This window comes from Pelophylax lessonae (genome assembly GCF_965119305.1).
Source record: "Pelophylax lessonae genome assembly, chromosome: 8".
NCBI lineage: Eukaryota > Metazoa > Chordata > Amphibia > Anura > Ranidae > Pelophylax > Pelophylax lessonae.
This window is the reverse complement of record NC_138775.1, coordinates 65,654,452-65,681,167: the sequence shown is the minus strand read 5'-3', so window position 1 is coordinate 65,681,167 and position 26,716 is coordinate 65,654,452. Positions and strand designations below refer to the sequence as shown.

At 38.8% G+C, this 26,716-nt stretch overlaps 1 protein-coding gene across 2 annotated transcripts in view; it reads right to left on the bottom strand.

Moving 5' to 3' along the window:
- Positions 1–26,511, bottom strand: part of WNT5A (Wnt family member 5A) — a 57,475-nt gene extending 30,964 nt beyond the window's left edge. The window contains exons 1-4 of one of the 2 annotated variants that reach the window (XM_082265091.1): positions 25,924–26,511; positions 18,627–18,760; positions 10,841–11,088; positions 647–939 (exon numbers count right to left, since the gene is read on the bottom strand). In XM_082265091.1, the coding sequence (XP_082121217.1) occupies positions 647–939; positions 10,841–11,088; positions 18,627–18,760; positions 25,924–25,932 (684 nt within the window). In that variant the 5' untranslated portion in view covers positions 25,933–26,511. Of the gene's footprint in view, positions 1–646; positions 940–10,840; positions 11,089–18,626; positions 18,761–18,973; positions 19,086–25,923 lie in introns of those variants that run through there. The other variant, XM_082265092.1, reaches the window with a different exon arrangement.
- Positions 26,512–26,716: the final 205 nt, after the last annotated feature.

The window sequence follows — 26,716 nt, the reverse complement described above, 5'->3', positions numbered from 1 at the left end:
ATGACTTGCTGTAGTCTCTGTGAGAAGCAGGGAAATCAGAGTAAGCAGTTTCAATACCACTGTGCAATACTGAAGGTAAGGCTGGAGTTCAGCTTTAGGTATTCATGTTCCTGGGGAACTGAAGTAGCTCCTTTGGTGGTTCTAAGTCTTTGATATTCCAGCAGTAAGATCTACCTCACATTGTTCCAGTCTCTACCTGTTCACCCAGGAGTTTAAGTGCGGTCATCGAACTTTGCATATTCTAGCCCTCATATTACGTGTGCAGACCAAGGAACATGATATCACCAACAGGGTCCCCACAAAATACTATCAGAGAGGAGCACCATTCTTTTTCTCTGTGGGAAAAGAGCCTGACCTAAGGTTGTAATGCTTCCATAACCTAAATTATCTCAGCAGCATCTACCATAAACTGAAATATCAGCTTATAAGGAGGAGTGGCCCATTAAATATTGCACTGGGCAGAAGAGGATCACTTTAACTCCAAACTTTGCTAAAATCACGTGATATCCTTTCATGCCTCTGATCAAAATCTTCTTTCAATGTTGCATATCTGTCAGGAACACCAGCATCAGCACCCACATGATGCAATTATCAATAGCTCAGCAAAGGCTTTCTATGTAATCTTGCCCTAAACAAGACAACTCACCCTCCTTCCGGCTTCATTGTTGTGCAGGTTCATCAGAGTCCTGGAGCTCTCATACGTTCCTTTTTGATGGACTTTTTCTCTTTCCCTGGCGTCCACAAATTCCTTGGCAAATCTGTAGCCATAATCTAAATTATCTCCACAGCCACCCCACAGCCAATCCCGGGGCAGATCCTTAGGCCTGGCTGCCCGACTGCAGCCGCAAGTTGAGAGCTCCCCCTCTCTGCAAGCTCGACTTACTGCATTCACCACTCCAGCAGCACTGATGGCATACGTAAAGGCAGTCTCTCTGCTCCCTGAAAAATACAAAATGAACAATCATTGCAAACAAATGTCACAGATATCAGAGTAACAAGTCAAAAACTGAGCTCTGCAAAATATTCTTGACATTATCTTAACATAGCTTGCTAGGTTATATTCGAATAAAAGAAAAAGGGAAAACTGACAAATTGGCTCTTAGAAATAAAAGCACTCCAAAAGTTGGAGCTCCAATAAAATACAATTAACAAAAATTGAGTAGCACAGTCTAAAGCTGGGCACACACACAATGCAATTGGATTGGGCAGTTTATTTACCATAAACTGTGTAGCAAAAGGTCTTCCTTAAACAATACCTTCAATTTATATGCAATCAGGCTGGCCCTCTCGCAACATACTTGTTGGTAAGGCTAGGTTTACACTATACAGGTGCGACAGAGCACACGTTTTCCACTCGTCCTGCGCATTACATGTAGGGCAGCTCATCCTTTTCAGTGGCCTGCTCTATAGAAATGTGGAAAATAAGTCCCTGACCCTTTTCCAAACCGTGTGGTGCTGCAAACAGTTACATTTACAGTAATTGTTTTATTCTCCAGAGGATTTGTATTTCTGTCCATTCACTCCCAAGATTTTCACAGCTCTACCACACAGCACAGCCCTGTCTCTCGGTGCAGGATACCCGGTTTTTCTCTGCTGTAGTTTAGTTAACACTAACAGACTTTGCCCCTTTCATCTGTGACTGCACAGTGAACAAAGAAGTAGTCATTTGTGATTGGACAGTGAACAAAAAAGTAGTAGATTGATGAGCTAATTTCTGTTACACTGCTCTCTCCTCCGGTCAGCATTCTGGTTAGCAAATGAGCACTGCAGCACTACTCACTGGATCCTTGTGCTGCTTCTCCCTCCCCTAGTCTTAGCAATGCTGTGCAGGGACTGCAAGTGGTTAATACCAAGCCAAATTCAGGCATTACCAATACTTGCATTTGAAAAATGTATTTCATATTGATTCATGAATATAAAACTGTATTCATTTGTGTTCATCTTTAAATTTAAACCCAGATCAGCAATATAGTGGGAGGTCCAGCCTAACTGAAGACAAGTTGAACTGTATATTGCAAGATTGCTAGATAGTTATTGGTGAATTTTTGGTGACTGTACAATGATTATAAAGTGTGTGTGACCAAACTAATGAATGTAGTACCACATTTTGAGCCCATTCACACCATGTTATGCCATGTGTTAATGTGCAATGCATTAAATAGGCTGCCCAATGCACAATAACGCACCAAAGAAAGTGCATGTACCTTTTCCATGCGGCACTCTAACAAGCATTCCTGTAGGTTACACAGAGCCGCAATTCATATTTATTGGCAAGGTGCATTAGGGTGCCATTCAGAATGAATGCCATTGCATTTTAACACCACAATTAGCATGTTGCCACTCATAAACACCACTCAACAACGAGAATAGAGACTAGTGCAGTGCCAGGCTGGTTCATCAATATTTTACATTACTTTTCGGGGTTTTTTGGCACCATGTAACAAATTGGAATTAGCCTTTAATAAGAAAGAGAATGAATAATATTTAGTGATCAACATACAGAATACATTTTTTTGTAAGGAACTACACTTACTTTTGAGCATTATTTGAATGATGCTGAAGGTTTTTTAATCATATGGGCCCTCATACCTTGAGAAATTGGTGGGACATATCTAGGGCCCTCATACCTTGAGTAATTGGTGGGACATATCTAGGGCCCTCATACCTTGAGTAATTGGTGGGACATATCTAGGGCCCTCATACCTTGAGTAATTGGTGGGACATATCTAGGGCCCTCATACCTTGAGTAATTGGTGGGACATATCTAGGGCCCTCATACCTTGAGTAATTGGTGGGACATATCTAGGGCCCTCATACCTTGAGTAATTGGGGGAACATATCTAGGGCCCTCATACCTTGAGTAATTGGTGGGACATATCTAGGGCCCTCATACCATGAGTAATTGGTGGGACATATCTAGGGCCCTCATACCTTGAGTAATTGGTGGGACATATCTAGGGCCCTCATACCTTGAGTAATTGGTGGGACATATCTAGGGCCCTCATACCTTGAGTAATTGGGGGAACATATCTAGGGCCCTCATACCTTGAGTAATTGGTGGGACATATCTAGGGCCCTCATACCTTGAGTAATTGGTGGGACATATCTAGGGCCCTCATACCTTGAGTAATTGGTGGGACATATCTAGGGCCCTCATACCTTGAGTAATTGGGGGAACATATCTAGGGCCCTCAAACCTTGAGTAATTGGTGGGATATATCTAGGCCCCTCAAACCTTGAGTAATTGGTGGGACATACAGTATCTAGGGCCTTCATACCTTGAGTAATTGGTGGAACATATCTAGGGGCACAACCAGAATTGTTCCTATAGGAGTAAAATAAAGTTCCTCCCCTTCATAGCCATCTCCCTCATTATTCCTTTTAAGAACAGCCTTTTTTTTTTTTTTTTAACACATAACCAGTTTTATTCCTTAGAACTAAAGGAGCAAAGCTTCCTTTGACATGAAATGGTGTTCATTATAGTACACCCAGCTGCTGGCTAAACTGAACCATTATATAGTGATCATTGTTAAAGGACAGAAGCAAACAGTGTCAATTCAGTGCATCAATACACGTGCCCTAACACATGTCAGGGATCTCCGTAATGCACTCAATGGCCCGTATTAAATCGGTGTTGCATTAAGGCAGCCCCTTTATTATAAATGGGCTGTCAATGCATCAACAGATGAAAATACATACATGACCCTTTAAAAAAATTCACCACAACGCATATACGCTGCAGTGTGCTGCAATGCATTGGGTTTTACTGTACAATGCATCACATCATTGGATGGTGAGGGGAGAAGGACACTATGATCTCTGCCTCATCCCATCAGAAACAACCTTGTATTTATTGAAAAACATTCTCAGAATGGAGGAGGTGTCGAGCGAACAACCCCCTGTATTTAGTATATAGGCTGCAAGTCACTCAAGTCACACCTGAAGAGTAGCACATAATACTATATTTACTAGATTCATAATCACTACTGTATAGTGAACTTCTACACTCTCAGCAGCCCTCTGGACATGAGCAACGAAAAAGTAACCTTGCTGGACAGATTCAAGTTAAAAAAAAAAAAAAAAAAAAAAAAACACACACACACACAGATCATGCCTGGAATTCATCGTTAAGCCTAGGTGCACACTTTGTGGGTGCCATAGTATGTGTATGCATTTTCACACATTCACATGTGTCACAAGTTAGGCAGTCAATTCCTTTCAATGGGTTACCCTATGCACAACACATGCCCAATTAAGTCTCTGACCCTTTTGCATAATCAGACCCACACCAAGACCAAATCTAGCCGATCTTATCTGGGGCTGCAGTAAAAAATAAAAAGTCAGGGGGCATATTGTAAATAGTGTGATAGAGATGCAGGGCACCAGTAATCCCTGTTCACTTGGCATGTTTGTGTACCACAAGTCAGAAGTGCTGTCAGACGGGCAGTGAAGAGGCGGTGCAGGAGTGAACACTAGTATGTATTAGAGCAGGGGTTTTCAAACTACGGCCCTCCAGTTGTTCAGGAACTACATTTCCCATCATGCCTAGTCATGTCTGTGAATGTCAGAGTTTTACAATGCCTCATGGATGTGTAGTTCCACAACAGCTGGAGGGCCGTAGTTTGAGGATCCCTGTATTAGACTGTCATTAGAATAATTAAACAGAACCTGTGCCCCCCTTACATTAGGAGTTCTTATCAGAGTTAAGCCCCGTACACACGTACCAATCGTCGGCCGAACGATCGGCCGTCTTTTGTCCAGGGCTGTCGTGTCTGTTAAAAACTGCAAAAGACTGCACACGAATTTTGTCGGCCAACAACAGCCGACTGCAGAAGTGATGTCATGTGATGGTTCACTTTCCTTGTCTTTTTTCTTTTCTGAGCATGCCCAGTCTTGCTAATCGGCTGTCTGTCGGCCGAAATCTGTACTGACTGGCGAACAATCGGCCATTCTGGTGACGGCCAACAAAAATTTTAATGCCTGCACGACAGATTCTGTTCGGCCGAAAATGCGCTGTCGGCTGTCGGAAGCATCATACTAACCATCCTACAATCGGCCGATCGGTCGTCGGCCAAATATTTACGGCCGACAATCGGTACGTGTGTACGGGGCTTAATCCCTTACATCAGGGCACCTTGGGACCCCCTTGCATCTGGTGTCCCTATCAGGGTGTCCCTCTGATGGGGACAGTGGATGGAAGGGGGACTGGGAACCCTAGTGTCCCTGATATCAACTGTAATCAGTGTCCCCTGACATCCACTGTCCTCATCAGAGTGCCACTTACAGAAATTGCCCCTTCAAAGTGCCACTTACATCAATTATCTCCTCAAAATGCCCTCATCAGAGTCCCCCTTACATTGATTGTCCCCATCAAGTCTCATGGATTAGTGGATGCACTAGCTTTTGGGGGGGGGGGGGGGCCGGTTAAAGTGCCCCCCTTAGATCAAGACCTGTGCCACACCAACCTTCATGGGAAGTGGCACATTGGCCAGTGGTGTGCGAGTTTACAGATATGTGGAAATGCCATTGGCAATTAATAGCACTGCTGCGCGTCTGCTAAAGGGCAGCATGTTGGGAAAAGCATGCGATTTTGCGCACGTACCCAACACGCACAAAGTATAAACCGAGCCAAAAGCATATATAAACCAAAATCGCCAAAACCCCAAATAAGCTTTAACCTCTTTCATTTGAGCAATACCTGTTGACTCTTCTATAAAAAGGTCCTTTTTCAGGTGCTTCATATTATAAGGTGCCAACACTCCATCCCCGTCTTCTAATTGTGCTGTATTGTCACCTTGCCTCATGGTCTGATGAAGGACTACAAAAGCTAGTTTTAAACACACATTACCCAAGTGCAGGTCAACAACACCATCAGGAAACCTGCTCTGAGGGATGCCATGCTGTCCTAAAATGCATGTAGACAGAAAATGGTTGCAAAGAAGCTGCAAGTGATCAAGAGAACCAAGATGCAACATAAGGATTTGAAAAAAAAAAAAGGGGGGGAGGAGACTGTTGAGGGCAAAAAAATATTAAAAAATAAAAATGGAAGAAATGACAATTGTATAAAGTATTATAATATTCTGCGCTTTAGCAGACTGAATGTCATTCAGTTAGGGTTTATATCTACTTTAAAGCCTACTCTTCTCCTGAATATTAGGACCTTCTCCAATAACACCCCGTAATGGGCATCTATTTAAAACTGCAGGGTGAAATGGTTTAGCAAATTTATCTGTTAATCAGAACTAGAGAAGGTTCAAGGGGTGGAAGCGATTTTGGACTTTCTCAAAACTTTCTTCCCACACCCGCTCCCATTAAATGAAAACAAGATGATTTGAGAGGTTACATGTGCTGAGGGTTACAATAACGGCACTTAACTGACTTTCCAAAATAAATGTCAAGGCAGGAATAAAAACACGAGATCTTAAAATCTGATATCTTTTTTTTTTCTGCTCCTTCCTATCAAACTGTGTGCCATCGTATTCTTCCATCAAATTAAAATCATTTCTGTTTATCTCTAAAATGGCCTTTTAAAAGCCCTGAAATGGAGAGTTTTAAACAGAGAGACTGCAGACGGTTTGTATTAAATTAAGGAACGAGTTCTATTCACTTTGTGTAATGCGAGCACATTGCCTATATGAATGCCATATTGTACACAGTCCTATATAAATGCCATAGGCCATCTGAAATCCTAGGAGTTAACCATGATTCAGCTTGGAATATAAATCTCTTTTTTTGAGCTGACCCCATAAGCTTTTATTGGGTTGGCCGAGACTTTGGTGGATGCCGCAAGAAGTTTAGAAATGTGCATTTTGCTTAGAGCACTGTACAGAGTACTATGGGTAACAATGAGGAATTCCTATGGACTGGGTCGCAAAAAAAGATAGGTAATACAATGGTATGTACATGCTATACCTTTTTGTGCATTTTCCTTCCAGTCTTTTAGCATCTGATTATTCTGGAAAATGTGTTCTACTGCTTTTGGTAGAAAAACGCATGACCTATACACATTAAAGCAGCCCTGAATGCTGACCTTAATAGAAAACACCTTCCGGCTTTGGCCAGTATTCAGGATTACATTAAGCAGTGCAGATGCCATTGAAAGGGGACGTGTTCACATAATAGCCAGATGTAATCAAGGCACTGCAAATACATAGCATACAACAAATGCAACTAAAACGCTATGTGTGCATACCATGAGTTTTTACTAACAAAATTCAACCTAGAAAAATTGGAAACTGAAAGATGTGTAGAATAAAATAATAAAATGTGAAAAAATACATCATATAATAATAATAATTATTATATATATATATATATATATATATATATATAATTCATTTCTTTCTTTTATTAATTAAAAGTACACAGTTTCTGTAGTATTTAAATGTTACTATTGTAAAGACGTTATAGGGCAAAACTCCCACATATATCCATGGTAATTTGGCGTATACAAAGACAAATCCTTACAGTACTCTTATTTCTATATAGTACAAAGTGGAATATACTGTAGGAGCTATCCTAACATCCAGATATGTTGTGACTGTATGCATGAATAAATGAATATTTAAATGAAGTGCCTAATAAATATATATATATATATATAAAATTTTTTTTTTTTTTTTTTTTTTAAATAAATCATTTGGCTTTAAATTATTTTGTGTGCAGAAATGGCATCGGTTTTTCAAGTATAAGCAAGGACATGGTTAGGTTTCAAGAATAAAAAGACTACATTATTAATGTATGGATGGATGGATAGATAGATGGGTGGGTGGATAGATAGAAGATTACAAGCAACAGAAAAGATTAAGAAAATAGGTGAAGTTATGTCAACTTTGACTATGTAATTTTATAAAAGGGGAATAAAAAAAAAAAAAAAAAAAATAAGTAAATAAAAAAGGATTTTGCCATGTACATATTATACAGTTGACATAAACACCTCTTAACTTTATTCACCAAGCTTAGACTGTAAGATTTACTTTGCCAAGCGAAAATATAATCATTACCACTTATTCTTCTGTTTTTCAGGGACAGTATCATAAAAGGGACTACAGAAAAATTGTGTCACAAAATCCTATTTTAAATAAAAAAAGTTAAAAAAAAAAAAAATTACCTTGAGCATAAATCTGGATGATATAATGAAATATACACCAGTGCTGCAGTCCAAGCTGTGGTCCTGTCTGAAGGACCACATGATATTATTTATACACACCATTTCAATAGGAAAATATACAATGTAAAATCTTTGATAATTGTAAGAGACATGTGGAGACACATTGATATATGGAATTACCAAAAAATCTGTGCAAAGTGCCTACAAAAGCACATTAATTCTGTAATGCATATCATCTTTAAAGCCAAGCAATTTTACATTTCAGCTAATTTCCCAGAAATAAAAATTATACTCCTGGCCTTCTTGTTTCCCCTCCCCAGTTTATGAAACTTAAATATAGTCTGGAGTCCAGTTCTGAGAGCCGCTGAATAGGCCCTTCACTATCCCAGTCTAGGCCACTGCCTCCAAATACCTATTAAACCCCTCTTAGCGCTGCAGTTAGTTTAAGTGCCTAATTGCCCTTATAAATTACTTCTTGTTTAAGAAATCAGTTTATGCAGGGATAGAAGTGATCGTGTTTTTTTTTTTTTTTTTTTTTATGGTTAAAACGTCTACAGCAGAAAATCTCCAGGGATTGAAACTGTCAATGCCTGTAGGGAGTCTCCTTATATCAAACCCAACAGTGGATTTCCAAAAAAAATGACTTTAAACCAAGTGCAAACAAGACAGAAGTGAGGAAAGAAGAGATCTAAGTGCTGATCAAAGTCTCCAACATTGACAAGAAACACAAGTCACTCTCAGTGCAAATCCAAAAGGTGTAAATAGTAGCATAATGCAATAATACCCCCTCAACTCACATAATAAGGTCATTAAAACAAGGGCTTGTACATTCAAGCACAAAACTGCCAGCTGAACAGTCCAATCCCAATCTTTCTTTTATTTTCCCACTAACAACATTTTTATTTAAATTAAAATAAGAAAAAAAAAAGGGGGGGGGGATCAATATACAACATTTCAGAATGCAGATCGTATTTTTACAGACTTTAACAAAAGTCGAAGTAAGAACCTAGATCACTTATTTTGGAATTACAAGACTGATTTGAATTAGGCATGCTGGAACTTGTAGTTCCAAATATTGCACATAATAGAGATGAGCAAAGCATAGACGCAATGTGAAACACCCAGCCAATGGGATTTAGGGTTTCACTTGGTTTTAACAAATTTAATTAGAACAATGGAAAGTGACTGCTGATTGGTTCTTTTAAACTACCGTAATCGTCAAGCTAACTACAGAGTTATAGCAAATTTTTGACACAAGGAACAATTTTGTAGAAATCAATTTTTTTTTATCGCACTGCTGAAGAATAATTAGTGGTTTTGAAAACTTTTTAAATATCAACCATATTTTCAGAAGGAGGAGATGACAGAATTCGAAGCTTTCAACAATGTTGTGTGCCTGAACAATGCAAATAATTAGCAAGCCACACCCACACGTAACTTAATATTATAATGTAACAATATTCAGACATTGGCAACCTCTACCATTGCATGTTCCTTTATCCAATTATTGACTTGTTACTTTAAGGATTCTTTTGTTAGCGATATGTAAAATTCAGAAAAGAGCAGAAGCACACTCTGACATCACTCTTGGCAAAAACAGCCCAAAACACATTTTTCACGCACTTGATTCCTAATTAAAAACTTACTGAGTCCAAGTGGGTCAATTAAAACAAAGTTATTATCCCATTTTGTATCTATACGGATTTAGCCAAGGCTTCATGGCTGCTTAGGTTGGTGAGAAGGGCCTAAATATAAATAGGATCTAAGTATATATTATGATGAACCATCAGCAGTTAATTTATCAACTTAAAAATAGTTTGCTGTTCATCACATCCTGATAAAAAAATAAATAAAAAAAAAAAAACTAAACCTGAATTTTCCATCAGTAGTAATTGTATCCTGTGCTACTTCTGCCAGGCTAAAGCATGCTAAATGCGTCTTAAAATAACCATTTCATATTTAAAAAAAAATAATCAAATTCCAATAAATTAAAGCAATTTAAAAACAGCAAGACTTACTTGGAAAAAACACAAGCACATTAGTGGGATACCTTAGTTCAGTTATACCAACTGGACACACAATAGAAAGTTTTTTGTTATATACCAGAAAATAACACAAGCTAGCTTATTAAAGAAAAATAACTAACTATAAAAGAGCAATAGTGATAGACTGAGTGCCATAGGCATGTATCAGAAATATTCTTATCAACGCACTGCATCCCAACTGATCCCTATGCATGGCAGCACTTCGCACATTTTCCTTTTCTTCTTTGCACTGATTACTTAATAAACCCAAAGAATGTTCAACTATTACTCAATGGTTTTAAACCCGTAGCAACTCTGTCAGGTGGTACTTTTACCCACTACAATAATAACTATGACATTTTGTGAAAAATAAATAAAAATAGCTATGAGTAAGTATTTTAACTTTTAAAAAAAAAAAAAAAAAAAGTTTTCGCTTAGAAAAAATATTAAATGCAAAATTAGAGAGTATATCAACCCATGTCATGGGGTACCAAGTATTAAATGAACCATACTATAGGGTACTACTTTTTATAAAGAGGTTTGTATTTTCGGAATGCTGTGAATCACTGACCTAGAAAGTCTCCCATATCCGACTCACTAAAACAAATTGTAAAAAAAAAAAAAAAAAAACAACAAATAAAATGCTAAGAATCATAAAATAGTTATAACGGATACATTATGTGTATATTTAGAAAAATGGTCTTACCTATTTGCATAACCCTGCCAAACACTGATGTGTTATCCACAGTGCTGCAGTTCCACCTCCTGTGTCTGAACTGGTACTGGCACTCTTTGATCCCAGTCTTTGCGCCCTCCCCAATATATTGCATATGGTCCTGATAGAGCAGACACAGCTTCTTCTGCCCCTGGGAGAGCCCTGATAACTGGCTGCACAGAGGCTGAGCCCCAATAATGTAAACTTCGGGGAGCTGGACGGGGTTCATTGCCAGTGACCTGCAGAAAGACAATATAAGACAAGTACTTTAGAATGAGCATGTAGCTATAGGATTGCAAGAATTATTACATTTGTCAGAAAAGTGCAGATGTGTTACACAGTGCTGACAGTATACATTCTATCAGTGTGTCCAATATTCTGATAATATTTATTTGTTAGATAGAAGATCATTCACTTAATTCATCCTTAGACAGCACAGCAGACAAGATACATTATATCAGTGGTAGGACATTTAGTTAATATTTTTAGCTGTAAATGGCTCTTAAATCCAACTGAGAAAAAAAAAAAAAAAAAAAAAAAAAAAAAAAAAAAAAACACAGCACTGCAGATGTAAAACATTGTATTTCTCCCTAATAAATTAGGAACTACAGACACAATGCATTGTATTAGTCCCATAGGAACAAATATTGCAGTCATAATGCAATGTATTAGTTCCATAGGGAACAAGTACTACATTACTAGTACTATAGACATGATACATTGCATCAGTCCCATAGAGAACAAGTACTACAGACATGATACATTGCATCAGTCCTATATAGAACAAGTACTACAGACATGATACATTGCATTAGTCCCATAGAGAACAAGTACTACAGACATGATACATTGCATCAGTCCAGTCCTATAGAGAACAAGTACTACAGATACATTGCATCAGTCCCATAGAGAACAAGTACTACAGACATGATACATTGCATCAGTCCCATAGAGAACAAGTACTACAGACATGATACATTGCATCAGTCCAGTCCTATAGAGAACAAGAACTACAGATACATTGCATCAGTCCCATAGAGAATAAGCACTACAGACATGATACATTGCATCAGTCCTATAGAGAACAAGTACTACAGACATGATACATTGCATCAGTCCCATAGAGAACAAGTACTACAGACATGATACATTGCATCAGTCCTATAGAGAACAAGTACTACAGATACATTGCATCAGTCTCATAGAGAACAAGTACTACAGACATGATACATTGCATTAGTCCCATAGAGAACAAGCACTACAGACATGATACATTGCATCAGTCCTTAAACGAACCAGTACAACAGACATGATACATTGTAAGTCTCCTAGAGAACAAGTACTAAAGACATGATACATTGCATCAGTCCCATAGGGAACAAGCACCACAAACATGATGAATTGCATCAGTTCCATAGAGAACAAGTCCTGCAGTCATGATGCATTGTATCAGTCCTATAGAGAATAATAAAGACATGATACACTGTATTAGTCCCATAGAGGACAAGTCATGCAGTCATGATGCACTGTATTAGTCCCATAGAGAACAGGCCCTGCAATTATGATGCCTTGCATCAGTCCCATGGATGACAAGTACTAAAGACACGATACACTGTATTAGTCCCATAGAGAACAAGTACTGCAGTCATGATGCACTGTATCAGTTCCACAGAGAACAAGTACAACAGACGTGATACATTGTATCAGTCCCATAAAGCAGTGTTTCTCAACTGGGGTGTCACTGCACCCTTGAATCCTCTCTGGGTTACCCAGACTGATGAAAGGATACCCTAGAGTGAGGACTTTGATGCCAGAGGTACTCTATGGTAAAGAAGGGCCTCTGATGTATGGGGGGGGGGGGACTTTGATGGGCACCCTGATGTATAAGGGAACTTTTGATTTTATGTGGGACTCTTATGCGAAGGGAGGGTATGATTTGAAGTTAATTTCATTAAGGTGGTTGTGTGCATTGTCCCAAGCTCTGGTTTCCCATTGCCAAGTAACATTTATGTTTTCATGTTTTAGATTTGGGAGCCTCAAGAAATTGATTACAGGGTGCTGCAGTTGAAAATAGGTTGAAAAACGCTGCAAAAGAGAACCGGTACTGCAGTCATGATGCATGGTCCCTTCAAGAAACAATTACTGCAGTCATGATGCTTGGTATTACTCCCATACAGAACATGTACTACAGACATAATGCATTCAGGCTGATTTACTAAAGGAGTTTAAAATATTTACAGAGATTTGCCTGAATTATCCAACCATGTGTAGATGAAATAATCATGAGTTTGATTTTCACATGACTGGGTAATTGAAGTGATACTTCACTATTCTTAACTTCTTTAAAAATCCGCAAAAGGTATTGTTCTCATAGAGAACAATTAATGTGCAGATGCAAAGTATCAGACCCATACAGAATAATTACTGCCAACGTGACACCTTAGGATCAGTTTACTAAAGACATAGAGGCTGTTCAAAGTGAATGTTTATGATGGGAAGTGTGTGTTCACCTTAGAAAGTGAATGTTTGGAAATAAGGCAAATCTGAATTCACTTTAAATACCCAAACACAGACAAGAGGAATATTAAAAATAAGCTTTTCGTTAGCACTTGATTGAATATTCAAAGTGAACACAGATTCATCTTATTCACCAAAATTCTTCCAAAATGAGCATTTACTTTGATAGTAGAACAGCCTTTATTCCTTTAATAGGTCAACATCGTTGAGTCAGTGCCATAGAGAACAAGTACTGCCAACATAATACATTGAGGGGGATTTTGCAGAATGTTATTTGGCTTAGTGTAAAAAATCTGTGTTCACTTTGAATTTAAAATCAGGTGCATGGAAATTAAAACACTGCTTCATGATATTCACTGAGATGATAGATAGATAGATAGATAGATAGATAGATAGATAGATAGATAGATAGATAGATAGATAGATAGATAGATAGATAGATAAGATAGATAAGATAGATAAGATAGATAGATAGATAGAGGGAGAGAGGGAGAGAGGGAGAGAGGGAGAGAGGGGGATTGGGGGAGAGAGGGAGAGAGGGAGAGAGCAGTGCAGGTGTGATACATTGTATCAGTGTCATAGTAGAGAGAGAGAGAGCAGTGCAGATGTGATACATTGTATCAGTGTCATAGTAGAGAGAGAGAGAGAGCAGTGCAGATGTGATACATTGTATCAGTGTCATAGTAGAGAGAGAGAGAGCAGTGCAGATGTGATACATTGTATCAGTGTCATAGTAGAGAGAGAGAGAGCAGTGCAGATGTGATACATTGTATCAGTGTCATAGTAGAGAGAGAGCAGTGCAGATGTGATACATTGCATCAGTGTCATAGTAGAGAGAGAGCAGTGCAGATGTGATACATTGTATCAGTGTCATAGTAGAGAGAGAGAGAGAGAGAGCAGTGCAGATGGGATACATTGTATCAGTGTCATAGTAGAGAGAGAGAGAGCAGTGCAGATGTGATACATTGTATCAGTGTCATAGTAGAGAGAGAGAGAGAGCAGTGCAGATGTGATACATTGTATCAGTGTCATAGTAGAGAGAGAGAGAGAGCAGTGCAGATGTGATACATTGTATCAGTGTCATAGTAGAGAGAGAGAGAGAGCAGTGCAGATGTGATACATTGTATCAGTGTCATAGTAGAGAGAGAGAGAGCAGTGCAGATGTGATACATTGTATCAGTGTCATAGTAGAGAGAGAGCAGTGCAGATGTGATACATTGTATCAGTGTCATAGTAGAGAGAGAGCAGTGCAGATGTGATACATTGTATCAGTGTCATAGTAGAGAGAGAGCAGTGCAGATGTGATACATTGCATCAGTGTCATAGTAGAGAGAGAGCAGTGCAGATGTGATACATTGTATCAGTGTCATAGTAGAGAGAGAGAGAGAGAGAGAGAGAGAGAGAGCAGTGCAGATGTGATACATTGTATCAGTGTCATAGTAGAGAGAGAGAGCAGTGCAGATGTGATACATTGTATCAGTGTCATAGTAGAGAGAGAGCAGTGCAGATGTGATACATTGTATCAGTGTCATAGTAGAGAGAGAGCAGTGCAGATGTGATACATTGTATCAGTGTCATAGAAAGACAGCACCACAGATCAAACACTCTACAGAAGAGGCAGAGATCACTCTGGCGATTCAGGAAAGTTAATATCAATATAGTTTGATTTGCAAAGCTAAGGGAAAATTCTATTACATGCCTCAGCTAACAGTATAACTGCCTTTCAATTCTGATACACTGTGCAACACTGCAGGTGTGATACATTGGATCAGTGTCATAGAAGAAACAGCACTGCAGATGTGATCAGCCTCAGAGAACATACACTGCAGATGTGATACACTGTATCAGTCTTAGGGTTTCATACCACAATTCCTGTGCATTCCCCTGCAGTGCGATTTGGCAGCCCATTCCTTTGATTGTGCTGCAAAATGCACTGAACAGAAAAAGTAATGCATGAACTACTTTTAAAAAACATGCTGCACCAAATCACATGGTATTGCAGTACCATGCGATCTGGTGCCCACAAATGCAAATGCGTTTGCGATCTGCTTTAACAATGCATTGGCACCTGCAGCAGATTGCAAAGGCAGCGTGCTTTGAACATGGTGCGGGAGATGCGTATGTAATGCACCTCTACTGCACCGCATTCTGGGGTGAACCGGCCCTTGTAGACAACCAACACTGTGCATGTGATACATTGTATCAGCCTCATAGCAAGATGTGATATCAGTCTCATGGAGAAATAAGACTGCAGATGTGATACACAGGTGTGAATTTCCTAAAGGATTCAAGCATATTCACTTTGCCAATTATACAAGGTGAAATTGTGAATACCCAATCATGTAGAAGGGAACAGAGCACAGCTTCACCTGGGACTTTGTAAAGTGGGTATGCAGTTTATAAAAAGGGAACACTTAATAGATTGCTCTATATATTTAATAAATTGTTTGTTTCAACCAACCATTCTACTACATAGCAGAACTACAGAAAAGGTAAAGCTTGCTATAGAGTTTAAAGATGTCAATCTACAGGGACACCCCACTGACAGTAAGGGATGTAGAAATCAGGCTGGAGAGGATATTACCTATAGCAATTAGACTGGAAGGAATATTATCTACACCAATCAGAATGGAGTGGATAATACCTATGGCAATCAGATTGGAGGGGATAATACCATTACCAATCATTCAGATTGGAGAGCATATTACCAATCATTCAGATTGGAGAGAATATTACCGTTACCAATCATTCAGATTGGAGAGAATATTACTAATCATGAAGATTGGAGAGAATATTTTCTATTCTATAGCAATCAGATTGGAGGGGATAATAGCAAAAGGTCCTGTTCACACCTGGGCACTTTACATTCGATTTAGGTGTGGTGCCTTAAAAAAAAAAAAAAAAATCCTGCTTGCTGCATCTTTGATGCACTTTAATCAAAAAATGTTATATAGAGTTTAACAGTAACACACCTAAAGCGCAATGCACCTGCGCTGTACAGATGTGAACCAAGCCTTAGCAATCAGATTAGATGGGATATTACCTATAGCAGTTAATCAGATTGATTGATATAGGTAAAATCCCCTTCAAAATCAGTTTAGGCCTTTCATCCAGTGGAAAGATACAATAAAGAACTTCATTCTACTAGCAGCCCCCCATCTGCACCTGTTTTCACAAACCAGCCCAAATGTGTCAAAGCGTGAGACATGTTGGTATTTGGAGAACAGACGTGTGAAGAAATGTTATAATAAATCAATATTCAAATAAAATATTGACCCTGTCTGCCATGTTCTGATAAGATATTCTGTATATAGCTGCATAATACCAGCATAAGCTGACTGATCCCACAGAGGTCACAGTGCAACTACAGGGACCACAGTGTTCAAAGAAGTATGCTGAATACTGTGATATGTATAAGAGGCTTCATTCATCACAGCTGGATCTATATATTAACATGCCCAGAGCACTTCTACTGAATTCATTACATTGTGGATCTATATATTAACATGCCCAGAGCACTTATATTTAATTTATTGCATTGTGGATCTATAGATTGACATGGACAGAGCACTGACATTTTATTTATTGTAGGCTGGATCTATAGATTGACATGGACAGAGCACTGATATTTTATTTATCGTGCCCTGGATCTACACTATATATTGACATGAACAGAGAACTGATCTTTCATTTTTCATAGCCTGGATCTATATATAAACATAGACAGAGCACTGATCTTTCATTCATCACAGGCTGAATCTATATCTGAACATGGGCAGAGCACTGATATTCCATACATAGACAGTGCAGGTCATACCTATAGGCAGCAAAAATATTGGTGGTGTGTAAAACATTAAATCTTTAAATGTGATAAGAGACACAGGGGGTCATTCTGTAAAAACCAGAGCAAGAAATGCCAAACTGTCACTCTAAAGCCCCGTACACACGTACCGATCGTCGGCATACAAACGTCGGTGGACGAAGGATCTGCCGATTGTACGCGTGTTAGTATGGTGCCTCCGACAGATGTCTGCGCACAATCCGCGGACAAAAGTCTTTCGTGCAAACATGAAAATATTTGTATGCCGACACCAGAACGGACGATTGTTCGCCTGTCAGTACACAATTCGGCCGACAGACCGCAGATTTGCAAGACTGGGCATGCTCAGAAAATAGAAAACACAGGGAAAGTTAACCATTACATGACATCACTTCTGCAGTCGGCGGACAAAATTCTTGTGCTGTCCTTGTGCTGTCTTTGCACTTTTCAGCAGACACCGACATCCCGGGGAGAAAAGAGGAACATTTGTAAGCCGACCATCGGTACGTGTGTACGGGGCTTTAGGCAATCTGACTTCCAATTTTACTTTCCAGCGCCAGTCGGAGAATGAAAACCTGAATCTGGATGGTCCCAGGGAGCAACAGCCCTTCCAATCCCAGTCCATAGATAAAAATCTTGGGGTTGATTTAGGGCCAAATCACATCAGTGCGTTGATATGCGTTTTAGCGCAGCTGTAAAACACAGATCAAGGGAAGGACATCTGAAAAACAATAACTTCCAATGTCTCCTATTCACACCATAATGCTGCACATGCATGTGAATGGACGTCAACATGTATGTCAACGGACATTATGCGCGTTGAAACACGGCTAAAACAGATGGAAATGTACATGCATTTCCATACATTTTAGAGCAAGTCAGTGTGAATTGGTCCCAACTAAAGGCCAGTAGATTGTTCTCTTTGCAAGGGAAATTTTAGAGTTTAAAATTTCTGTTCACTTTTATCATTCAAATATTTGCAAGCAAAAATTTTGTTTTTTCCCCCCCTATGTGTGATTGGGTATTCTTTTCAAAGTTACTTTATTTAAAGCCCTGATAGATCCAGAACAGGCATTCATTGCAACTATAGAGGAGATCCAGTAAATGCAGCACATTTGGGCTGCATAAAAAAATTATAATAATAATAAATTTTGTGTATATATATATATATACACACACACACACACACACACACACACACACACATACATATATATATATATATATATATAATTTTGGATGTTTGAAGCCTATTTGGCTTTATATTTAATTCCATTTTACATGAGTCAGCTATGACAATGATAGGACTTTATGACAAGTGCCTGCTGCACCAGACCCCCATCCCTTCCACACTACAAGGGGGCCAATAGGCTAAATTTAAAAACAACAGAAGCAAATATATTTTTAACCCAAAAAAAAAAAAACGAAATATCAGCTTACCACCATGAACTTGCTTCCACCATCACCTGAGAGATACAAGACAAGGCCAGCAGGACAACCAGCAAATATCTAGACACCATGGCTGCCCCAGGAACCCCAAAACTTCCCGACCTCAGCAAAAGTCCCAAGGCTGTCTGAAAGAAAAAAAAAAAAAAAGAAGAATAAAAAATACGAAAATCAAATACAATAAATAAATACGTTCATATTGCCGCTAGTTTGTTTAGTCATCAGTAGCTGATATAAAACATGCAATTAAAAATAAATAGATAATATATAGAAGTAAAATTATAAAAGAGAATAGAAAAGCATTAAAAAAATGAATGAATAATATCAATGCAATGGCATACTAGAAGAAGGAGTACAGTAGTCAAGGGAAGACTCGATGAACATCACTGGACCTGCAGCTTAGCAGATCTATAGAGACGGCTCCGACACGGCACAGTGCGGCGCTATCCCTACTCTCTGCGTCTTCGATCTCTGCGCTATCATTTATGTGTGCCACACTTCCAAAGGATGTCCAAACCCCGAAACTAAAAAGTACTAACGAATAACATTTGGATTAAGCAATCCTCCCAGCTGCCAGTGTCAGCCCGCACATCTGGTACTCCATTTGAAGGTCCCTGTTCTGCTAAAGACATTTCTATTCCATAGACATCGCACAGATAATGATTGGGGGGGGGGGGGGGGTATTCTCCCTACAACTTCAACAAATCTAACAGGGTGCATGAGAATTACAGATCGTCTATGGAGATGATCGCTCGCTGTGTGAACACAGTGCTATTCCTATTGGAGAAGCCGCAGTGATATGAGAAACGGAATTACTTACAGGCAAAATTAATTCTACAGGACACATAAAATAAATATATAAAAAAAAAAAATCTATTACAAATGTTTGTATGGATCACAGCAATGATGAATGCACACATCTATATACCTCACGCAAATGTATATATTTATTATTATTTATTTTATAGTCATATTTATGAAAGCTGTATTATAAAGATGAACTCCAAAAAAAAAAAAAGAAGAATTGTGACCAAGGACATTGATTCATAACATATCTGATTTTTTTATATATACACATACATACACACAAAATATTTGTAGACGCTGGATAGAGATAGCCCCACATACACCTATAGTATTTTTACATCACATGGTCAAATTTATAAATATGCTATATAAAGCTATATAATAAAAATAAAATACAAACATTTTGTAGAATAGGGACAAGGATTCAAAAACACGTCTTGTATTTGTCTATATGTGTTCCTTTTACCTATTGGAATGAATTTCTAAACTATATATTTTGTGTATATATATATATATATATATATATATATATATATATATATATATATATACACACATACACACACACACACACCCTGATATGTGTGCTCGTTTGAATATTTACACATTTATATAATAAAATATAAAAAATTATACATAGGGTAAAAGGGTTATATATATATATATATATACACACACACACACACACAAACTAAGCACATATCTGGGGATGTATGCATGTATACAAATAGGGATATATATCAGTATTTGTATACATACATACATACATACACACACACACACACACACACACACACACACACACACACACACACACACACACACACACACACACACACACACACACACACACACACACACACACACACACACACATATATATATATATATATATATATATATATATATATATATATATATATACACACACACATACAATGCATTGATATCTCCCTTTTCTACAAATACTATAATACCCACCCATTGTATTACATAATGTTCTTATTAATTAAATGAGGCACCCCAGCTATGTATTATAACAAGCATTGCACACAGGTCTATTGAAACCTCACAGACAGCCCAAACCTTCAGCCATTGATGAATAATCCAATGCAAGCTCTATACATTCTTCCTCTGCCCCCCTTCCTCCCCAGCTCAAATGTTCAGAATAGACCATTGCAGTCCCAAACATCATTATCTGCCCAGGAACAAAGGCCTGGGGCTCTCTGTCCTACCTCATCTGGTTTTACTTGTTCAGGAAATCAAATCCCAGAGAGAGGGAGCTGGAGATAGCCCCACACAAGGAGCTGCAGCTTCTGCCATCCAGAGTTACTATCCTGGGCCCATCACTGCTATTCATCTCCTCTGTTTATTGCAAGACTGCTACACAAATCTTATTACCCTGGGATATAAATTCCCTTTCTGGGTGCTTATTCCTCTGCATTGTGTAGCTGGAAGATCAGCTTATGATTCCAGTACAAAACACTGCAGCCATACATTGTGTATCAGCATTCCCATCTGATTAATGTCCAATAATTCACCAGCAGCAGTCCTTCAGGAGGACTGCTCCTTCCATAGTGGCCTTTTCCATAGCAGAGCTCCGAAATCATTACCTATCCTTCCTCCTGACAGGACAATAAATGGATATAGAGAATGCAGCAAAGAGATAATGCTTTATTACACTGTACTCCATTCATTAACCATCCCACATGCCCATCCCACAGTGTAGCACCATGTATGATAGCATGATTATAATAGAATCAGCCTGTAGTGGCAGCACCACTATTAATGAAGTGTAGGTGACACAAAAATTGGGTTATTTTAAATCTATACAAAAACACGTTTTTAAAAAATTGTGTCCACACAAACCCTAACATAAAAAACAAACCTGCATTTCTCAATCTATAAGGTTTATCAGATCATTTGTAATGCAATTTGTATATTTTGTTCAACTAAACTTAATGGATGTCACATAGAAATACACCATTATTTTAGGGGCCATTTAGGTTTTGTGTATTTTTTTCTTTTTTTTAACTAATTGGATTCATTTGGGAAAATGAGTTAATCCTATGTGAAAGTTATGTGCAGACATTTATAAATAGACCACTAAGACACAAATGATTAGATCTGATTAAGCAGGAATTGACTTTCTATAGAATCTGCTTTATTGCTCCATGCACAAGTCACTTTTTAAGTGCATTAAAATTCTCAATTAATTTAGACTTTTTATATATAATTAACTTGGTCTAAATCGGCAAGAACGGACTTTGTACACTGCTTGATTCAAATCTCAAATGTATGCTCACGTTAATTGCCATAATATTAAATATTTTGATGCAAAGCTCAATGTTAAACGCAAGTTTAAATGCCTTACCATGAAATATTTTGCAGTTATTCGTAAGTTAAAAACAGCCAAACATTTAACTGAGGAAAAAAAAAAAAAAAATCTGAGCTACAGATAGAATTTCCTATTAAAACGATTTTTTGCTTTTTTCGTTTTGACAATGATTTAACCAAAGAAAGAAGAAGAGATTCTTAAAAGTTCAAATGGCTCTTTGAATTGATGTAGTAGATTGAGGCATCTATACCATGCTCAATCACTAAACTCCTAATTATTTAAAAAGTATATAAAACTATAAAAGTTCTAATTATTTAAAAATACATATAAAAAACTATATGCCCCCAACATAAAACGATTGTATAATATATATATATATATAATATGTTTTTTTTTTTTAAACACACACATACATACATACATAATGTATATATATATATATACATACATACATACACACACATACATATATGATATATATATATATATATATATATATATATATATATATATATATATACACACACACACACATTTAATCAACTTTTTTTTTATGCATTATAATAATAAAAAAAAAAAAAAAGTAGGTTAGTCTCAGAATTCATTGAACTAAACTGCTAATATAAAGGACAAAACAAATATTATTTCCTTCTGGGCAATCATGAAAGTATTTTCGGTTTAGAAAGCATTACATTGTATCAAGTACAAAGTATACACAAAGGCAAAGGAAAAAAAAAAAGCACAATATTTGTGATATATGCACTTGCAAACGTCATATTTTATCTTCTCAGCGCAATGAAAACTAGAAGCCTAAATACTTTGTTCTTTTTCAAACTCCCAATTGCCTACAAGGTCCCTGGTCCGATTTGACCACTAGGGGGCGCTCCTTGAGCACGGTGAAACTCGGTGAGAAAAAGAAAAAGGTGCAATCAATTTCTGCACGTTGGGGGGGAAGGGAAAGGGAATAAAAAAAAAAAAAAAAAAAGAGGAGAGAAAGAAGGTTGGGGGTATTAGTCAAAGTTGCGTACAGGAAATTTATGATTACAAGAAACCCGTCTGGACATACAGCGACTTCAGGTGGCCAAGCAAATTGGGATTAAATGTAAAAGCCATCTACTGAAGTTTGCTGAGGACCTGATTCTGGCACTAAATAAGGAGGCAATTAAAGCCAGGCTCTCTGTGGTTGATGTATAATCCTATTTTTTTTTTTTTTTTTAGCACAACTGCAGTTTAGATTATTTGGTCTGCACCAGTAGATCTACTATTTATATTGCATGCTTATTTCAAAGCATTTTATCTAACACAGTCCAGATCTTCCTCCAGTTGAAAAGATTATCAGGAGGTGTCCCCAGTCCACTTAGTGAGATACTATGCAGGGCAGCCAGTGCCTAGACGACATTCCCACTGACACTTCTGGGAGTGTTTGTGCAAGGAGCAGATTAGGTATCAATTGAAAATCATTAACAAGTTCAACTAGACCTCAGGCTGTGTTTAAGCAACTTCTAGCCAAAACTACATGCCATCAAAGGCCTTTCATGCTAGACCTTGATCTCTTGATTAATCAGGTTTCCTTATAGCTAGCCAGCCAACTGCAGCGCTTATTAAATGTTCTGGTCAACTGGATTAGGTCATTAAGACCTGTAGTTCAAATATGTAAAAATGATGGGTAAAAAAAAAAAAAAAAAAAAAAAAAACACAAGCTTCTGAATTTTATCTAAAATAAATCTAGGTAATAGTTACGCCACCAAAGTGCGATCAAAAATATTTATCCATTTTTAAACATTCATGAAATGCTGTAATGATTAGTAACTTATTGTAGCAATAACTGTTTTTGCCAATAGAGGGCGCCAGATGTCCTCATTTGCTCAGAGCGCACTGTACCGCTCTACTGCTTAGGTGCCCGACAGTTCAGGTATGTACAGTACCAGCCTCGACCACCTGTGAGTGACATCTCCTCGCCCATTTCTTTCACGATTATCCTTAACAAAGACTGACGTTTCCTATGGTTCTAATAAACCAGAGACGCACAGATAGGCATGCTGAGGGTCTGGTACCATAATGAACACTTTGGATCAGATCTTTTTACCTGAACAAAAAAATAATCGGTCTAAAGACTGAAAAGTCACAATATGAGAAAATGAACAGATTTAAAAGTAGATATATATTATGTCCCCAGTTTTAAACATAGAATGTATCATCTCCCCATGTTAAAATTAGACTTTGACCAGCAGGTCTGGGGCATGTACCCTCACAATGCATGCCCTCAATGCCAGGGTCTAGCAACCCCTGGTTGGCAGGATCATAGTGGTAAAGAATTAATGAACTCCCTCTCTAGGTAATTGAGAGTGGAGTTAAGAGTATACCAGCCTTCTAATCTCAACCTGGGGGGGGGGGGGGGGGGGTGAGCTCAGCACAGACTGACCCAGCAGAAGGTCTGCTGCATGAACTTCCAGTGCCTAGCAATCCCTGGTTGGCAGGATCATGGTGACAAAGAATTAAAGAACTCCCTCTCTAGGTGATTGAGAGTTGAGTTAAGAGTATACCAGCCTTCTAATCTCAACCTGGGGGGGGGGGGGGGTGAGCTCACTGACCCAGCAGAATGTCTGGTGCATGAGCTTCCAGTGCCTAGCAATCCCCTGGTTGGCAGGATCATGGTGACAAAGAATTAGCTCTCTAGGTAATTTAGCGTTGGGTTAAGAGTAGACCAGCCTTTTAATCATGACCTCAGGAGCACAAATGGACTGGCAACGTTTTAAAACTGTCCCACTGCCCCCTTCATCAACCAACCCCCCCTTTCTCCCCAGAAGCCCCCTACTGAATGGTGTGTGTGGAGTTTTAGGAACACGTGCAATAAAACAGCCGGACACCTCACACCATTGTCTACTTTATGTGGTCTGTCTGCAAGGGAGGAGAACCTGGCTTAGAGCTTAGGTGTAAAGTGGGACCAGCTTGTCTTCAACCTCCATGTGTTCTCTAGGAACATTAGCACACAAAGCTCTTCAACTTTCGCAGGAGCTCTACTAAAACTTCCAAGATCCTTCAAAACTTTCTTCAAACTTTTTTATGGGGATTTTTTGCAAAAAAAAAGTATGACTGGTTTGATGGACCATGTGAACCTTTCCTTCAAAGGCAACTGAAGCTCAAAAGGTTTATGGAAGTGAGAGATCTGGGGCAATTTTCTGAGGTTCACAGGTGGGTGTGAAGTCATTCAGTGGCCAGCATGTTGAACCACTTCTACTTTGTCAGGATGGAGAGAATCATTTGAAGGGAACCCCCCCCCCCCCCCCCCAACCCCTTTTCCTGGTTGATAAATGTGCTTTGGGACTTTACATTTGTACCAGAAGATCCAGGTTTTCTAAAAAAGGTAAAAAAAAAAAAAAATATGAGTTCACCTAAAGGGATAATCCCTTTTTCCAGGATACTCAGTTAATGACTCAATAGAAGGAATTGTACATGTGCTCCACAAATGAAAACAAGAGCTGATCTACTATGGGCAGCTATACACTCACTTAAAGGGATAATCCCCTTTTCAAGGTGCTCAAGTATAAAAACAACGATGTGTGTGCTCTGTTTCAAAATTTAGAGGGGGGAGGGGGGCTAAAAACTTCACATTTTCTTAAAAAAAAAAAAAAAAAAAAAAAAAGAAGAAGGGGATGCACTTTTTTCAATTTGCTCATATGAATAAAGTATATGGAAAGCACCAATACATGTACAATTGGTTCCAAATGTAGGGTAAAAGAGCTAGCAACTCCAGGTTTTTCATAGAAAAACCTCAGTCAGGTCTACTGAAAGGGTTAACCCTTTTAATGAAGCAGAAAAAAGGACTGATAAAGTGCAATGTTGCACATGCAAGTAAAATAATTTAAAATCTGATTTTATCAGCAGGTATTTTTTTTTTTTTTTTTTAAAGGGATACACCTTTTTAGTGCAACTGACTACACCAAAAGGACAATACCCAGCTGCCTTACAAGTTATGATGTCAGCACTACTTAAGAAGAGGTCCTTACATGCAATTCCACCTCTCTTCTAACTTGTTTTTGAGTCAAACACAGTTCTGGACACCCTCTTGAGAGTGATCTGCTTAGATGACAAGTGTTCTGGAAATTGAGACTTTTGTTAGGCATGGGGGGGGGGTAAAAGACTCACCTTTCCCATGGTTAAGGCTTGCAGGTCAATGTGATAATCCTAGATGGGGTAAATCCAGAATTGAACTTGAGCCCCAGTTAATGACAGACCCCTCTTAGAGCACTGGGGTGAGGATTTGTATTTAATCCCTTGTGGGGGGGGGGGGGGGGTGCAGATCAGCACAGACTGATACAGGTTCCTTTGAGTGCAGAGCAACCACCCAAAAAATAGGAGATCCTCTTTGTTGTAGGACTGCAGATCCGTGCCAAGGAGGGACCCCCCTTTTCCTTCATATAGGGGTCCTTTGCCAGGTGATAGTGGGAACCAGGGGGGAGGTATTGTAGAAAGTGGAGGGTCCCAAGAGAGCAACTGATCCCTTCCAGTAAATCCCTGTGATATGAAGTAGGGAGCACCCCCAGAGAGTAAGCCTGTGCTGGTCACCACCTGAGTCCACCGTCCATCAGAGAGCACTGGGATCTGGGGGGGTTCCACAGCCGGGATCGGAATCTGAGCAGCCCCTTAAATGATGAGATGATAAAGTCGGGGTGTCATTGCAGTGGCCCTCAATCCAGGGGTGCAGGTTACAGGCAATCCTATCTCCAGTGCAATCCTCCTGTGGATGGTGGTCCCGGGCACAGTATGGGGCTCCGCTATGGATGGGGCTCCGGCTCTCTCCTGCCTCTCCAGCTCTCTGACTGTAAAGTTTAGGCAGCCAGAGCTGGGAAAACTTCAAGCCGGCGCATGCGCACTGCGCGGACCTATGGCAGGCTGGACAGACTTTAAAGCCGTATTACTCAATGCATTGTAACCGGCA